Source organism: Erinaceus europaeus, chromosome 19 (assembly GCF_950295315.1).
Source record: "Erinaceus europaeus chromosome 19, mEriEur2.1, whole genome shotgun sequence".
Lineage (NCBI taxonomy): Eukaryota > Metazoa > Chordata > Mammalia > Eulipotyphla > Erinaceidae > Erinaceus > Erinaceus europaeus.
Window position 1 is genome coordinate 51,536,639 of NC_080180.1, and position 17,532 is coordinate 51,554,170.

The 17,532-nt window shown below is 48.4% G+C and overlaps 1 protein-coding gene across 3 annotated transcripts in view; it reads left to right on the forward strand.

Annotated features, from left to right (window-relative positions):
- The window catches only part of GATB (glutamyl-tRNA amidotransferase subunit B), an 88,468-nt gene extending 71,518 nt beyond the window's left edge, over positions 1 to 16,950 (forward strand). For all 3 annotated transcript variants that reach the window (XM_007528372.3, XM_060178972.1, XM_060178971.1), the window contains 4 exons: positions 62 to 195; positions 7,041 to 7,119; positions 13,206 to 13,340; positions 15,567 to 16,950. In XM_007528372.3, coding sequence (XP_007528434.1) covers positions 62 to 195; positions 7,041 to 7,119; positions 13,206 to 13,340; positions 15,567 to 15,695 — 477 coding nt within the window. In that variant the 3' untranslated portion in view covers positions 15,696 to 16,950. The remainder of the gene's footprint in view (positions 1 to 61; positions 196 to 7,040; positions 7,120 to 13,205; positions 13,341 to 15,566) is intronic.
- Positions 16,951 to 17,532: the final 582 nt, after the last annotated feature.

A 17,532-nucleotide genomic window follows, 5' to 3' on the forward strand; every position in this document is an offset into this window, starting at 1 on the left:
CCTCAAAATGCTGAGCCTTCGTCTGGGAGACCTTCTGTATAATGTTGCTTTACCTTTACAGAATGAAGTTGGCCTACTAGAGTTCTTCCACAATGTGATGAAAGATACTAAGGCAAAGCCACACACGGTGACCAACTGGGTCCTCAACAGGTTCCTGGGTTCCCTGAAGCAGCACAGCTTGGCCGTCAGCGAGAGGTGAGTGGGGTCAGGGTGTCTCTTCCTTCTGTGTCCAAAAGCAGCTGAGGTCAGATAGGACTTAGCTTTTCTTCCCAAGTGTCTTCTCAGGATGCAGACAAAAATATAAACATCCCCAGGAAAGTCCAGATTCTGAAGCTGTCCTTCCATCACATCTGATAGTTCTTTTACTTGTGCATATCTCAGACTGTCCACTCTGGCCTGTGTACTGTGCTAAGTGCTGGGGCTTGCAGCGCTTGTCAGACAAGGTCACGAGTCTACTGTAAGTCAACCTTAGCGTGATCTGTTTATGATACAGGCTGTGAGGACACACAGGAAGACCTGAACTGAGGCCAAGGGTTGACACAAGGTGATACAAACTGGAACCAGTTGGGCCTGTGAATGGGGTAGGAAGGTCAAGAGTACTTTAATCCCTGGAAGCCAGTCTGTGACACTTGGAGACACTCAAGCCTGGGGGACTCAGAAACCCAACAACTCCCCTGAGCCAGCAACAGGGAAGAACTGTGGAGAAAGCTACAGTCAGGGTCAAGGCCACCAGGAACACTCTGCCTGTGATAACAGACACTGATGTCACCACCCAAAGATGACAGGCACACTTCTGTCTCGTTCTGGGGGAAAGAACAGACTCAAAGCAGGAAGCTGGGCTGGAGACCTCTTGCAGGCAGGCCAACTAGAAATACCCAAGCCTGAGAGGAGGGGGCACAGCAGGGCTGACTACAGGAGGAGGGAGCTGACCAGATCTCTCACTTGGGAGGCATTTTTCAGTCAGCTGGAAGATGAAGGAGGAACCAGTTTTGAGAGAATCAGTGAGAAAGGAGGCTACTCACCATTTTGGAAAAAAAAAACTTTTTATTTTATTTTATTTTATTTATTTAACTTAATGAGGGAGGGAATATCCAGAGCACTGCTCAGTTCTGGCTAGTGGTGGTGTTAAGAATTGAACCCTGGAACTCAGAGCCTCAGACATGAAAGTATTTTGCATAATCATGCTGTCTCCCCAGCCCCCACATTCCACTTTGGACAGAAAAGCTTGTCTGAGCTTCCTGTAGCCCAGACACCCCCTTAAGGGTCAGACATGCGGACCTACAGCTTAGCTGCCAAGGAAACCTGCAGGCAGAAATCAGAGCTCATCTTCTCATGAGTCAGCACTTTTTTGGTGCCAGCTGCGCTCCATGTGAAGCCCTGTGCAGAGCCTGGGGAAGAGCGCTCACAGGACACTGGGACCCTGCTCTAGAAGCCTGCGGCTACAGGTGCTCAGGAAGGGGAGGAGACAGCTTAGACTTGACAGGTGTGTGAGCAGGTCCAGTCAGGTGGAGGGGGTTTGCATCACTTTCTGAGGGACACCTGGGAAGATTCCTCACCCTCGATGCAGGCTCCCTTTTGTGCACTCTGTCCCTGAACCCCCAAAGTCATCAATTCCTACGGGAATAGGGACCCTCTTTTTTACATGCTCCAGAAATCCTGTTCAACCTCAGTGCTTATTAGTTTATTTTTTTACACACAATCTACACTCTCTATTGGCCATTGCATTTTCTGGGGTTTCAGAACATCCAGCACACCTATATTTTTTAACAATTCTGGTTTCCTTCTTACCTTTTCAGTCAGGTTGGAAGTTGGACCAAAGTTCATTTCATTTCCCAGCCCTCTACCCCACCCCTTCCTGTTGAGATTTAATCAGGCTGGTTCACAGATGCTCCAATACCAATTTAATAACACCAGATACTCTTCAAACCTAATTTCCACTTGGAATTACCTTTATCCATACTCAGGGATAAACAAACACTTGGAGGCTAAGGGGGTTGCCTCTGTGCGTCAGCTGCTATGAATGAACAACCCTAATGAGGTCTCTCTGTTCTCGTCTGCCGTAGAGAGCGAACCAGCACTCCTCGGCACCGTGAGCCATGGCTACTGGGACTTCCCCAGATGATGTTTCAAGTGGCACTGAGCATGTCAGAGCTTTCGTTCAGCCAGACACCGAAATGTGCTGTTTTTGAGTTGCCCCTGTCTGTTTAAACCCAGCCCCCTCCTGACCTCAGGGAGACAGGGTGTCATTAGCCTGATTGCTGCATGTGTTTCACAGAAGCAAAACCATCTATTTTAAAAGAGAGCGAGTGAACCAGTTTTGACTTCTGACTAATCCCAAGCCCTTACCCCACATGTGAAATCAGTGGCATTTTTTGTGTTCATTCACCCCTCGTTTTTTTAAAGTATATTTTTATTTATTTATTAGATAGAGAGAAATTAAGAAGGGTAGGAGGAGATAGAGAGGGAGAGAGAAACCGCAGCCCTGCTTCACCACTAGTGAAGCTTTCTTCCTGCAGGTGGGGATGAGGAGTTTGAATCTAGGTTCTCGTACATTGTAATGTGTGCGCTTAACCAGGTGTGCCACCACCTGCCCCCCTTTTTTAATGCTAAATAACCAATCTTTTTGCCTCTCTTCTTTTAAAATATTTTTTAATATTTCCCTTTCGGTACTGCTTTAGCTGTGTCCCAGATATTTTGATAGCTTGTGTCTTCATTTTCATTTGTTTCCAGGAACATTTGAGTTTCTTGCTTGAGTGTCTCTCTGGCCCAGAGGTTCTTAAGCAGCATGTTGTTGAGTTTCCAAATTCTGTGACTTCTAGTAATTTTCTGTTTTGAAATTTTTATGTTGAATGTTAGTTTTATTCCATGGTGGTCTGAGAAGATACTTGGGATAATTTCTTTTTCTTTTTTTTTTAAACATTTATTTTTTATTTTTTATTTATTTTTTAATTTTTATTTATTTATTCCCTTTTGTTGCCCTTGTTGTTTTATTGTTGTAGTTATTATTGATGTTGTTGTTGGATAGGACAGAGAGAAATGGAGAGAGGAGAGGAAGACATAGAGGGGGAGAGAAAGACAGACACCTGCAGACCTGCTTCACCGCCTGTGAAGGGACCTGCCTGCAGGTGGGGAGCCGGGGGCTCAAACCGGGATCCTGACGCCGGTCCTTGAGCTTAGCGCCACCTGCGCTTAACCCGCTGCGCTACAGCCCGACTCCCACTTGGGATAATTTCAATGCTCTTGAATTTGTTGATGCTGTCTTTGTGGCCTAACATGTGGCCTATCCTTGAGGATGTGCTGTGTGGATTTGAAAAGAATTTGTATTCCTGTTTTGGGGGGTGAAAAACTCTGAAAATGTCCAGGAGGTCTAGTCTGTCCATCTCTTCATTTTATTCTCTTATTTCTTTGTTGATTCTCTGCTTAGTTGATCTAAGTGTGAGAGTGGGGTGTTGAAGTCTCCCACTACTATTATGTTACTATTGATGTATTCTTGTAATTCTTTCAGTAAGTGTTTGATGTATTTAGATGGGCCCTCATTGGGTGCATAGATGTTAATAATTGTTAAATCTTCCTGGTTGATTGATCCTCTAATCATTATGTAATGGCCTTGCCTATCTTTTATTACTTTATTTAATTTAAAGTCTATTGTGTCAGAGATGAAAATAGCTGTTCCTGCCCTTTTTTGTGATCCATTAGCCTGTAGGGATAGTTTTCCATCCCTTCACTTTAAGCCTTTTTTTGTCTTGTTGGGTCATATGGGATTCTTTCAAGCAGCATATGGTTGTGTTGTGTTTTCTGATCCATCCTTCCACTCTGTGCCTTTTAATGGGTGAGTTTAAGCCATTGACATTTATTTATATTATGGATTTAATGTATTGTAGTGCCATTATTCAACAGTTTTTATTTGCTCTGATATATGGCGATTATTATGGTGATGTTCTTGTTTATAAGAGGTCTTTTAGAACCTCTTTCGGGGCAGGCTTGGTGATGGTTGCAATTTTTAATATTTATTTACTTACTGAATAGAAACAGACTAAGGAGGGAGGGAGGGAGAGAAAGAGAGAGAGACCTGTAGTACTGCCTTACCACTCGTGAAACTTCCCCCATGCAGGTGAGGATGGGAGCCTTGAACCTGGTTCATCGAGCATTATAACTTGTGCATCCAGATGGATGTGCCACCTCCCAGTCCACACCCCTCATTCTTTTATACCATGGGATCTTGGCAAAGAAGTCAAGACCCAGAAGTGTAGGTATAATGTCCTCTGCACCCTTGTGTCCCAAACACTGTTGTGAGTCTGCAGAAGCAAGCGGAAATTGTGGCAGGGTCTATGAAGACAACTAAGGACATGGCTGGGAGTGATTAAAGAAACATGCTTAGCGGTCGGGCAGTGGATGCGCCCAGTTGAGTGCACATGTTACAGTGCTCAAGGACCCAGGTTTGAGTCCTCAGTCCCCGCCTGCCAGGGGAAAGCGTCACAAATGATGAAGTAGGTCTGCAGGTATTTCTCTTTTTCTCCTCTAGCCCCCATCCCCTCCCAACTTCTCTCTGTCCTATGAAGTAGAAAGGAAAGAGACAAAACAAAAAGACAGAAAAGTTCTTGCAATTAAAGAGACTGTATATTTGTACACACACTCAGAAAAGTAGCTTTGTTAGCTGTTTGGTTGGGATTTAATTTTTAGGCTGATCTTTTCAGTTGAAAGTATTTAATTACTGTGGTGGTTTTTTGCTGTTGTTTTTATTTATTTATTTTGTTTCCTCTTCTCTCATCAGGGTTCATAAATTTTGCAGCCACCTCCTTTTTTTTTTTTTTTTTTTGACTAATTAAGCTGAGCAGTTGTCTGTTGCTACAGCTTCTGCCAAATAGCTGTTATTGTTGGGTGACAACACAGAGAAAACCAACACGAATCTCCCAAATTGATTATTTCCTAAAATGCAAAAAATAAATAAATAAAAAATAGAACCCAGTCAGCCCGTTAATTTTACTCCTGGGTGTGAGTTTCTTTATTTCAAACTACAAAATCAGGTGTGCACTGGTTCTAAAGGCCTGTCACAGTTCTTCTTCTAGCGTTTGCCCTTCTTCCGTAGCCAGTCAACAGCGTCAGGTTGAGCCTGATGTAAAGTTTCGAGACCTCCTTTGAATCTGGAGAGGTGGCAGTCGTTGACTATGTGGGTCATAGTCTGTCTGGAGCCGCAGGGGCAGTTTGGGTCGTCTCTGGCTCCCCAGCGATGGAACATAGCGGCGCACCGGCCATGGCCTGTTCGATAGCGATTGAGGAGGGCCCAATCATAACGTGCTAGGTCAAAGCCGGGTTGTCGCTTGCAGGGGTCTGCGATGAGGTGTTTGTTCTTGATCTCAGCTGACTGCCAACTCTGTTTCCAAGAGTCTGGAACAGAGAAGTTCAGTGTAGGTGTAGGGGACCAGATTGGGTGACGAGACATCAAGCGTTGGACAGGGTGGGCGAAGATATCCACGTATATTGGCAGGTCCGGTCGAGTGTAGATGTGGGAAATGAACTTAGATGATGCCACATCCCGACAAATATCTGGCAGGGTGATATTGCTAAGAACTGGCAGCCATGGGACCGGGGTGGAACGGATGGTTCCAGAAATGATCCTCATGGAGGAATATAATTTGGAATCGACCAAGTGGACATGGGGGCTACGGAACCATACTGGGGCACAGTATTCTCCAGTGGAATAGCATAATGCCAGAGATGATGATTGTAGTGTGGAAGCGCTCGTGCCCCATGAGGAGCTGGCCAGTCTTGCAATGATGTGATTCCTCGCGCCCACCTTTGCTGCAGTTTTTATGAGATGTTTGTGAAATGACAGGGTGCGATCGAGAGTAACGCCAAGATAGACTGGCTGGGCTTCATGCCGGATTCTCGTATCGCCAAGCTGCACATTAAGCTCACGTGAGGCCGAGGCATGGTGTAGATGGAAAACAGATGATACTGTTTTTGCAGTGCTAGGGATTAGTCGCCATTTTTTACAGTAATCAGATATCAGAGACATATCTTTAGTGAGTGTTTCCTCGAGGATGTCAAACTTGGATGCCTGAGTTGCACAGCAGATGTCATCGGCGTAGATGAACTTCCTTGAAGAAGTTTCTGGAAGGTCATTGATGTAAATATTAAATAGCGTAGGAGCCAGAACAGAGCCCTGGGGGAGGCCACTTGAGACAAGTCTCCATCTGCTAGACTTGTCACCCAGATGCACCCGGAATCTTCTGTTTTGGAGAAGAAACGATACAGTGTTGGCCACCCATGGAGGCAGACATCTTGAGATCTTGTCTAGGAGACCACGGTGCCAGACCGTGTCATAGGTTGCTGTGAGATCAACAAAGACAGCACCCGTCTTTAAATTCTTCTGGAATCCATTTTCAATGTAAGTTGAGAGGGCCAGGGCTTATTCGCAGGTAGATCTTCCTGGGCAGAAACCAGCTTGGGCGGGTGATAGGAATTTCTCTGTAAGAGGAGAAATACATGACAGAAGCAGCCTCTCAAGGGGTTTGTAACACACGGAGAGGAGAGAAATTGGTCTATATCTGGCGGCCAGTGTTGGGTCTTTCTTTGGTTTCAAAACTGCTATTATCTTCGCACGACGCCAAATTTTGGGCATAGATTCGGATTCCAAGATGTGGGACAGGAATGAAGCAAGCCACTTCTTTGCCGCGGGGCCCAGGTTAAGAATGAGTTCTGGGATGATGTTATCATAGCCAGCAGCCGTTCCCGGTTTAACCCTCTTCAAAGCGTCTTCCAGTTCAGACAGTGTAAAGGGAGAGAGTTTTGGAGATGCACAAGATAAACGGAAGTGGGATGACCACTCATGGGAAATTTCTCTTTTCCAGACTGGGTCGATCTTAGCACGTCCAACTTGTGTTAGGTGACTAGCCACTGAGTTTGGAGATACAGGAGGATGGGAGACGGGAGAGGGTTGGCTACCGGCACCCAGACTATGAAGAAGCTTCCAGGCCTTCCTACAGTAAGAACTGACAATGAGAAATATAACTCTCTTTCTCTCCTTTGGGGGCCGCTAGTCCTGTCACACCTTCTGCACTGGCTGAGCTTCTGGACCTGCTGGACGGGAGGGCAATTTCTTCCTCGGCGGCTAAACAGGTATGTCCACAACTTCCTGGAACTCTGTTGTTCAGTTCTCCCAGAAGCGTTTGATGGGAACCTCAAATAACTTCACTCAAGGAATTTCATAACTGAAGTATTAAATGCCTCTTAGTGCTATTTGTACACTGAAAGGTAAGTTTTTACCTACTGAAAGGTAGGCAATTTCTACCTTCTGAAAGGTAGATTTTTTTTTTTTATTTAACAAATGAAATAAGCACCAGCTCTATGCAGTGCAGGCAATTGGGGTCTCATTTTTGCAAACCAAGGGAAACAATTTTTGTTTGGCTTTGCCTGAGATGTGTTCCAGCACATTTCCCCAACAACATTTGTGTATGCGAAAGGCCAGGACCCTGAACCCTCTTGTGTTGCTGGGCCTCTTGGTGAATGTGTGTGCATGTGTGTGTGTATGTATACACACACACACACAGACACACACACACACATACCACACCACCCCTGCCTTCCAGTATACACACACACACACACACCACACCACCCCTGCCTTTCAGTACCTGGACCCATTTGTCGGCCGGTCCGCCTGAAAGTCTCGTAGATAACACTTCACACACAGGCCCAACATGTTAAGAGCTCCAGGGACTAGTACATCTTCAAAGGAGGTGCTCTGCTTCATCTACCTCCCCCTGTTAGTCTTAGGTGACTGTGAAATTCCTGGAATTCAGAAAAGCCCTTACAAATAAATTCCCAAAAAGATGAAGAATAGCCAGGCAGCTGCCTGATCACAACTTCAGATAACACAGCTGTCAATGCTTCAGCCAGAGACTTAATGTTATTTTAATGGCGCCTTTTGCATCTAATATTTATACACTTCGACAACAGTGGCAGGTTACAAAGTGGGGCTTTGGAGATTCAGCTGCTTTGGGCTAATTATGAGATACCTCGGAGCACACACCCGGATCCATGCCATAAAACTGGGGACAGGAACTAACAAACGCTGTTTTACCCAGCCCCAAATGAGGCTGTCAACTGCAGGGACCTCACCTCATTGAGGAAAGGATTTGGGTTGCCTGGTTTTCAGAGGAATACAAATGTTTATAACAGTGCTTAGCAGTAGCAGAAAGATCCAGTGCCCCGAGGGCAGGAAAAAACCCTCTGTCTGTCTACATAAGAGCAGATGAATTGTAGCATTGGAAATGAAAAAGGAGGTGTAGTCTGCCCCCTCCCCACACATCCTGCCCCTCCAAGGAAGGAAAGAAATGAAAAACCCAACACAGTGAAGATGAACCTTTCAGCGGGAAAAAATGAAAAATGTGGAAAGATGCTGACAACTGGGTTTCGAGACAGACAGAGACAGCTCTGTATTCTGCCAGCTCCAGCGTGTTTAGAGGAGGTGGGGTAAAGGCTGACTTCTTCGAGGCAATCAGGCTGGAGTCAAGGTTCTTTTAGGAAGGAGACACACCTGAAGCCCACATCCCGTTAGAATTCAGTGATACTTTCTAGAGGTCTTATCAGAAGAGTGATTAAAATATATGTTTCATCCGACTCCATCTCTCCCCCACTGACTTCAGAAGTTAGCTTTTTTTTCCCCCCTTTTTCTACGTTGCTTTCTGTTTTTAAGAAAATTGCCTGCTGATTTTCTGATGGAAGATATAGGAGTATCAGTTCATTGCTTAAAAAAAAAATAATAGTCCATGCAGAAAAATAGAACAGTTTCCAGATTTTACCAGCTCTGACTGTTGACAGAGGGGGAGCATTCTGGGCATCTGGCCACACACGTTTACTGCGGGAAGGATGGTGATGGGGTGGGGAGACATGAGGACATGAGGTGGAAGACTCTGGAAATGAGAAAGCATGGTGTGTTTACTTGTTTGTTTGCCACCAACGTTATCACTGGGACTCAGTACCTGTACAAGGGATCCACAGCTCCTGGCTGCCATTTTGTCCCTTCTTTTAAGTTTTTATGTTATTGATAAGACAGAGAAATTGATCGAGGAGCGGGGAATAAACAAGAGACACCTGTAGTACTGTTAGCCACTCCTGAACCTTCCCCTGCAGGTAGGGACCAGGGACTTGAACTTGGGTCCTTGCACTCGGCGACGTATGCACTGAAGTGGGTGTACCACCTCCTAGCCCCAGACTTCCTTCCTTCCTTCCATGTTTGTTTCATTCTTTCCTTCCTTTTTCTTTTTTTACAAGGTTCCCAGTTCACTGATTCTTAATGTATTTATAGAGTTGTACAGCCATCATCATCATCTGATTCCAGAACATTCTCATCACCCCCTCAAAACAAACCCCACACCCATTAGCAGTCATACTCCATTAACCCCACACCCTCGGAGCCCTGGTCTCCTTTTTTCTTGGTGAGTCTGCCTGGTCTGGACATTTAGCCTAAATGGACTCAACACAGTGTGTGGCTTTTTTTTTTTCTTTCCCCTGCTGGTTTTCCTTCATGTGTCCTGTTGTTTTCAAAATCCATCCTTGGAGCCAGACGCATCTTGCCTTAACGTTCAGTCTGCGCACATTTGAGCTGTCTCTGGTTCTGGCTCTCATGTTCATCCGGCTCTGAGTCTGTGCACACACGTGTGAGCATACGCGCTCAGGCTTCTCAGGTGTGGACCCGCAGGAATGAAAGGAACTTCTGGACCGCGTGGGGATTCTATGTTGAACAGCCTGAGGGACTGCCAAACCAATTTTCCAAGCTGGCTGCACCATCATACAGCCCCATGACCAGTATTTGAAGGTCCGTGTCTCAACATCCCCACCAGCACTTATTCTCGTCCAGCTTCCTGATCGTCATCTTAGGAGCTATAATCTGGTCTCTCACTGTAGATTTGACCTTTGTACTCACTCCCCTCACAACTAGCGACAAGGAGCATCTCTGTGTCTCTGTTTTTAGATTTTTTTTTTTTTTTTTTTTTTTTTTTTACCAAATCACTGATCAGCTCTGGTTACCTGGGACTTCAAAACCTCAGGCATGACAGTCTGTCTGTATAATCATTATGCTATCTACCCGTGCCCTGTGTCTCTGTTTTTATAGTGTGCTTTAAAAAAGAAAGAGAGAGAGAGAGAGGAGAGAGAGAGATCTTGGTAACGAGAGAAAGGTAAGTCTGGCATGTATGATGCCAGGTAGCAAATGCAGGATTTTATGTTTGCAAGTCCTGTGCTCCACTGCTGCACCACCACCACCTCCCTGCCCACTATGGTACAGATAATATGTCTTAAAAAAATCTTTTCCTCTTAAAAAATTTCATGTAAGCTTCCAAGTTGGCTATGGGTTTGAGAAGCCCTGTGAGCCCGAGAACTGAGAATTCATCTGGCAGAAATCCCAGCCGTGCTTCAGTGACAGGGGACAGCAGGCTGACCCAGTGACTGACTCCTGAGGGTGGCAGGTGCACAGGAAGAATCACCCGTCCTGTCAACACCCACTTTATATCCGGCTCATCGTCGAGCCCTCCCCCACCCTCACACCGTCGCTCATTATTTCATCCCTTACACGTTGCACCACCTTCCTGCCAGGTGTTCCCACTGTAATTTTGAGGTGTATAAACATCATCCTTCCTGCACCCCAGGGCCCTGGAGGAGGCGCATGGGGGTGGGGCAGGCCTGCTAGGAAGCAACTTCATTTGTCATAGGAACTCCAGGAGTGTGTGTCACAGGGAAAGGCCAACCTCCTGGTGGCTGTAGACAGAAGCATCTGGGGCCCTCACAAGGTCTGGCTCTGTCTGCAAAAGTGGTGGGTGGATGGCAGCCTCGTGTCCTCCTCGCAGCAAGGACAAGCCACCCAGCTGTCACAGTCACCTAGAGTCACAGCTCACTAACGCCTCTGTGACTCGGGTCCTGGGTGCTGCCACCCCAGCCCCAAAGGAATGTGTCCTGCGTGTGTCTCCTCTGTATACACACCCTGAAGCAGGTGTGGCCGGACCACTGTGCCCCTCAAGGATTATCTTGTGGTCCTTTCCCTCAGGCCCAGGCCAGGTCGGGGCCATGGAGCTAGAATCACCTTTCCGCAAATATGCCCTCAGCTGGCCCCACTCTCTGTTTGGGGGACCGCCTTAAACAGGATTCACTGAAAACTTGTTGTAGAAAATGTAATTGCTGTGCAGTGAAGCTGTTACACCTGACACCTGATACCTGTTCTTCCTCCCTTGGTGCTTTGCACTGAAGGGATTGTAAATGGTGCTGGCGGTTTGGAAAAGAGCCGGGGGTCTACACAGACTCCCTCTGGGGGCTTGGTGGTGGCGGCTGTGCCTCTCTAATGTGGCCTTTCCCTACACTGGCCTTTGACCAGAGGAGACTTCCCCTCTGCCTGACTGCCACACTCTGTGGGAGTCCCTTCCGCACTCTGACCCTAGAAGGTCAGAACAGACATCAAGACAGAGAGCCCTCTCTTCTTTAAAAATAGCTCTAGGGGCCGGGTGGTGGTGCAGTTGGTTGAGTGTATGTGTTACAATGCATAAGGATCTGGGTTCAAGCCCCCAGTCCCCATCTGCAGGGGGAAAGCTTTACAAGTAGTGAAGCAGGGTTGCAGGTTTTTCTGTCTCTGTCTCTCTCTGCTTCCCCCTTCCCTCTTGATATCTGGGTCTATCCAATAAAGATAATTTTTTTTTTAATTTCTCTAGCTGGGGGCTGGGTGGTGGTACACTTGTTTGAGCATGTACACTGCAGTGCACAGGGACTTGGGTTCAAGCCCCTGGTTCCCACCCACAGGGGAAAGCTTCACATGCACTGAAACAGCACTGTAAGTGTCTCTCTTGTCTCTGTCTTCCCCTCAGTGTCTCTCTGTCCTATCAATTAAAATGAAAAAAAAAAAAGATTTTAAATAGCTTTAGCTATAAGTCAGTGGGGGAGCAGTTCATAGAACTGAAGGCTGACTTTCTGCTCAGGAGGGTCCCCATCCCCAGGTCACCCCACACTTCTAGAGGGGCAGTGCTGCACTGGGACTCTTGTCCTGTGTGTTTGTGGTGGGTGGATCAGGGACAAGGCCTGGGAGCTGTCACTAGGCCTGAAACAAGGACACTCGGCCAGCACTCCCTGGGGTGTGAGTGAAGGCACAGCTGGGGATTATGCTGCAGAAGGAGGCTGGCATCCACAGGGAGCATTGGACTGGAACTAGCAGCCCCCTCAGTGGCTCCCATCCTACTGGGCCAGAGCCAGGGGTGCACTGATGTCTGAATAGTACTTAGCAGGGGGTGGGCATCTGGGTGGGAGTCTGGGTCCAGGGAGCTGGGCCTGGGCTGTTGAGGCCACCTGGCCATTGAGGGGGTTAAACTGATTGGTTCTACGGCTTCAGGTCTATTCCAGAGGCCACAGAATGTTCCCCTGGCCTCATTCCTTTGAGTCCCAGCTGCCTGCCCCACTTTCTAGCATTTCAAAGCTTCCCTCCCTCCCTCCCAGCCCTGTCAGAGGCCTCTACAACAGTGTGGCCTGGCAGGGAGCCTTGCTTTGCAGCCTGTCTGCTGGGAGCAGCCTCAGCCCCTCTCGTGCTATGCCCCCAGCTGCAGGCTGCCTCTGGACCCCAATTCCAGTTCTCTCCTGGGCCAGAGATCTGGGTCTCTTAAGAGCTCCCCGCTCTCCCTGAAGGGTGAACCTTGTGACCCAAAGCTGCTTTCAGAAGAGAATATGCACACGGGTCAGAGCCGACTGCCTGCCAGCAGGGAGCATTTTAATTAAATCACAATGCATACACTGAGCACAGGTTTGACGTTTTTATTAATAAGTTTGGGGAATTTGGCTTTTTTTTTTTCACAGAAAAATACAGGTACCATTAGTAGTTGCTTATCTTAGCCAGTTCCAGTCTAGGGGACAAAGCACCCCTGGTCTCCCTGACCTCTGACCCTGGTCAGCAGGGGCCTGTGGGCAACTTTCACCTCCAGCCTCCCACCCCCCACAGCCATGCAGGGTCCGAGTCAGGTTAGCGTGGGGAGGACTGGCCTCAAGGCACCATCTCAGGCTCATCTCACAGGGAGACACAGTGTATCTGCAGTCCTCCATGGCATTTGGCTCTGGAGATGTTTTCAGAAGGTCACGGCCCTCTGGGGCAGCAAGGGACTCCCTGACTGCCCACCTGCTCTGCCTCTTCGGCTGGCTGAGAGCTGACATGGCTCCCCTCTCCTCTTCTGTGGCAGGTGTTCCAGTTGCTGTGGCGCAGCCCAGGAAAGACCCCGGCGCAGATCGTCTCTGAACAGAAGCTGGAGCTTCTGCAGGACCGAGAGGCACTGGAGCAGCTGTGCAGAGCTACACTGGAGGGCCACGCACACGTGGTAACTGTCCCCCCCCGGGGGGGGGGGCTTGACGTGCCAGGAGACGGGGGTTCCCTCCCCCCAGAGTCTCCACAGCCCAGGGGCACCTCCTAATAGTGACTTGGCCCAGTTGCATCAGCAGTCCACCCCCCTCTCTTTTGGATAGAGACAGTGAGAGTGAGAGTGTGTGTGGGGGGGAGAGAGAGAGAGGGAGGGAGGGACCTGCAGTGCTGCTTTACTGCTCCTGAAGCTTCCCCTCTGCAGGCTGGGAGTGAGGGCTCCCTGCACATGGTAACGAGTGAGCTCAACCAGGTGCACCACTGCCCAGACCCAACAGCCCCCTACTTATTTTGTCACTTGCTAAGTAAGATGAAATCAGGTGGACATTAGGAAAAATGCAGCCTCTCCTCTAACGAGAAGCTTAAAGACCCGAACCCACTTGACTTAGATCCAGGCTTTGGCCCCCCAGCACCCCCAGCCCAGGTGGCACTTTCCTCTGCTCCTCTGCAGAGGGAGGGGGGGAAACAGGGAAATACTTCTGCCCTGTGCCTTTTAAGTGGGGCAGAGAGAAAGACAGGAAAAAGCGATTATTTGTAAAACGAAGGAGAACAATCCTTGACAAGATTGCAGCTGAAAACCGTGTCACTAGGCATTCTGAGCAGAGAACAGGCTAGAAAACACTGAATGCGCAGCCACTCCCGCTCCCCAAGTGCGACCACATTGTCTTGAGATGATGTGCAGGGAGCGGAGTGGAGTGGGATCGGGGCAGTTAGGAGCATCTCGTTTCCTTTTGGTTAACACTCAGCAGTCTGTGGGGCCCTGACAGTCCCATGAACAACTCTCAGGATGAAAACTGAACCACCAGACTGGTCTGTGGGATGGTAGAGACACAAACGTGCAGACTTCTTAGAGGCAGGCAGTGGTGTACCTGGCTAGGCCCACACAGTGCACAGGGATGGCTAGGCAGTGCACAAGGATGCAGGTTCAAGCCCTTGTGCAGGTGTCTGTCTCTTTTCCTCTTTACCTCTCCCTACCCCCTCAATTTCTCTGTCTCTATCCAATAAGTACTTCTTTTCTTTTAAAGAACAAATATATATATATATATTCCCTTTTGTTGGCCTTGTTTTATTGTTGTAGTTATTGTTGTTGTTACTGATGTCGTCATTGTTGAATAGGACAAAGAGAAATGGAGAGAGATGGGGAAGACAGAGACAGGGAGAGAAAGATACCTGCAGACCTGCTTCACCGCCTGTGAAGTGACTCCCCTGCAGGTGGGGAGCCGGGGCTCGAACTGGGATCCTTACACCGGTCCTTGCGCTTCGCGCCATGTGCACTTAACCTGCTGCACTACCGCCCGACTCCCAATTAAGTATTTCTTAAAAATACCTTTTAAAAAAGACACTGCAGACGGAAGTCAAAGTGAATGGCACCCCTTGCCCACCGTAGTGCCCCACCCTGAGTCAGAGAGATGCCAGTGTGTGGACTTGCTTTGTGGTGAATCGATGGGAGCAGAAAGGCAGGGGCTTGGGTGAGGTCCTGACAGACTTGCCACCCTGGGGGAGGGCCCTCGCTCCAGTCCATGTCAGTTGGCTGGCAGCCCAGAAGCCTCCTCAGCTGCTCAACCTCTGCATTTGTTTCCTTTCTTGTTCTTATATCAGTTGTATAGAGAGAAATTGATAGGGGAAGGGGAGAGAGGGAGAGAAAAAGAGACGTCTGCAACACTGCAGCTTCCCCCTTGCAAGTGGGGACTGGGAATGGGGGGGCTTAAACATGGGTGCTGTGCATGGTAGCATGTGTACTCAGTCAAGTGCACCACTGCCCCACCCTTCCTTTTTTTTTCGCCTCCAGGGTTATTGCTGGGGCCGAATCCACTGCTCCTGGAGGCTATTCCCCCCCCCCATTTGTTGCCCTTATTATTGCTGTTGTCGTTGTTGGATAGGACAGAAGGGAAGACAGAGAGGGGGAGAGAAAGGTAGACCACCTGCAGACCTGCCTCACCGCCTGTGAAGCAACCCCCCTGCAGGTGGGCACCAGGGGCTCGAGCCAGGATCCTTACGCCGGTCCTTAGGCTTCACACCGTGTGCATTTAACCCACTACACTACTGCCCGGCCCCCTTCCTTTCTAGTGTAATACTAACCAAGAAAGACAATATATATATTAAGATTCAAGGTAAAGCATCTCACTTTGGGATGTTTTAGGGTAGAGTCTCTTTACTTTCACCTCTGAAAGGGTGTCTGTCTCCCAAGGTCATGGACTTGAAGAAGGGAAACCCCAGAGCCATCAACAAACTGATTGGGCTGGTCTGCAAAGCAGCTCTCAACCGGGCAGACCCGACGCTGATCAAGGAGATCCTGGAGAGGCAGTTGTCATCGTGAGGGAGGCAGGGTGGGCTGGCCACCCTCAGTCCCCACAGGGCCACCCTGCCTCATGTCATGGACACACTGAGCAGCAGCCTCAGCCTCTGCTTTCATTGATGGTGCAGTGGTTCCATGACCCCAGCTGTCACAGCTAAGAAACAGCACCTAGTGCTCGGCCCTTCTGAACTACTGTATCTGCAGGTGTGGTTCTATTCTAAGAGAACCTTCCATGCTGTTCTTCCTCCCACAAACATCTTCAAGCATGTCCTAAGGGCCGGGCATTGTTTGCGATGCTGCAGAGTCACAGTGACCCAGAGAGCATGGAATTTGAGTGCCTTTATTCAGTGGAAACACGGGTTAGTGCTGATGAAAGTGCAGTAAACGCTCTGACGACTACAAGCACATTTGTCTCGGGGTCTGAGAGGGTGATGGGGGCTGGGGGGGGGGGTCCCGTTTCAGCTAGCACTGGTGTCCACCACAAGTTGGGTACCCCAGATGGCACAGGATAAATGCTGCTGCTGCTTTTTTATTATTTTATTTTATTTTTCCTCCTCTCCCACCTTTGGTTATAAAAAAGACAGCAAAGTTTTCAAATAAATTTAATGAATAAAATATATACTGGAATATCACAAATATCAACTTTACATCTCAGAGACTGTGCAGTTGACCACCCGTGCTCCTCCCCACACACACAACCTCAGGCCGAAAAGACAAAAAGAAAGCCGTGACGGAGCGGATTCGCTTTGCCTGTAAGGAGTACGCGGTTATAACTAGGGCATCGAGGTCTTGACCTTTAACCTGCCACCCCTGTGTTCCAAGTAGGCCTCAGCGACCCTGGCTCGTGTAGCTCCAAGACCACTTCTCCCATCCAAGTACTAACCAAGCTCTGGACCACTTCCGCAGATGCCATTTTGCTGAAAGCACTGCTCAAACTGGGACGGAAGCCAGAGAACAGAGCCTTTGGGGGTAGTCCCTGATTTTCCACTGAATCCTCCAGCATCTCTGAGAGCCTTCTCCACCACCAATTCCACAACTGGGGTTCCTGGTGTGCACACAAGCACTTCCCTAATTGCACGTAAAGAGAGACGTATCCCTACCCTGCCAATGCAGAAAACCAGTCTGATGCTTTGTGGGCAAACATGAGGAGCTAAGTTTTTGTTTTTTTCTAATTATCAACTTCAAACCATAAGAGAACATTCCCTGACCCAGGTGCCCTGCCTTCTGCTGCAATACTGAAAACCACTGGGCCTGAAATCAAAACCTGTTCATTACATACACTTCTGTCCTCACTCTGCATGTCCATGAATTACAAAGGGGCAAAGGCAAACTGAGGTTGGAATCTGGGGGGAAAGTGTTATTTTTCAAGAAATAGGAAGGCGGTGATGGTGCACCTGGTTAAGCACACACGTTACCACACACAAGGACCCAGGTTCAAGCCCCTGGTCCCCCACATCTGCAGCGGGCAAGCTTTGCAAGTAGAGATGCAAGTACTAAGTCTCCATTTCTCTCCCTATTTCCCACTTTCCTCTCAACTTCTCTGACCTATAAAATAAAAGATAAAAAGGAAAAAGGACCGCCAGGAGCGGTGGATTCGTAGTACAGGCACCAAGCCCCAGTGATGACCCGGAGGCAATAAAAATAATAATAAGGCTCAATGTTTTTTTGCACCAGAGATCTGGCTTCTCAGCCAAGCATAGGTTACAGAATGCGAGGGGGGTGGGTGGGCATTTCCTGACCATTTAGGGCTTGTGTAAAGGGGGCTTACCACATCTCTTGTCATATGTAAACAACATTACAAACTGAGACCATCCCCAGAGGAGACTGCCATGGTTCCAACACAGCCTCACCGGGTTCT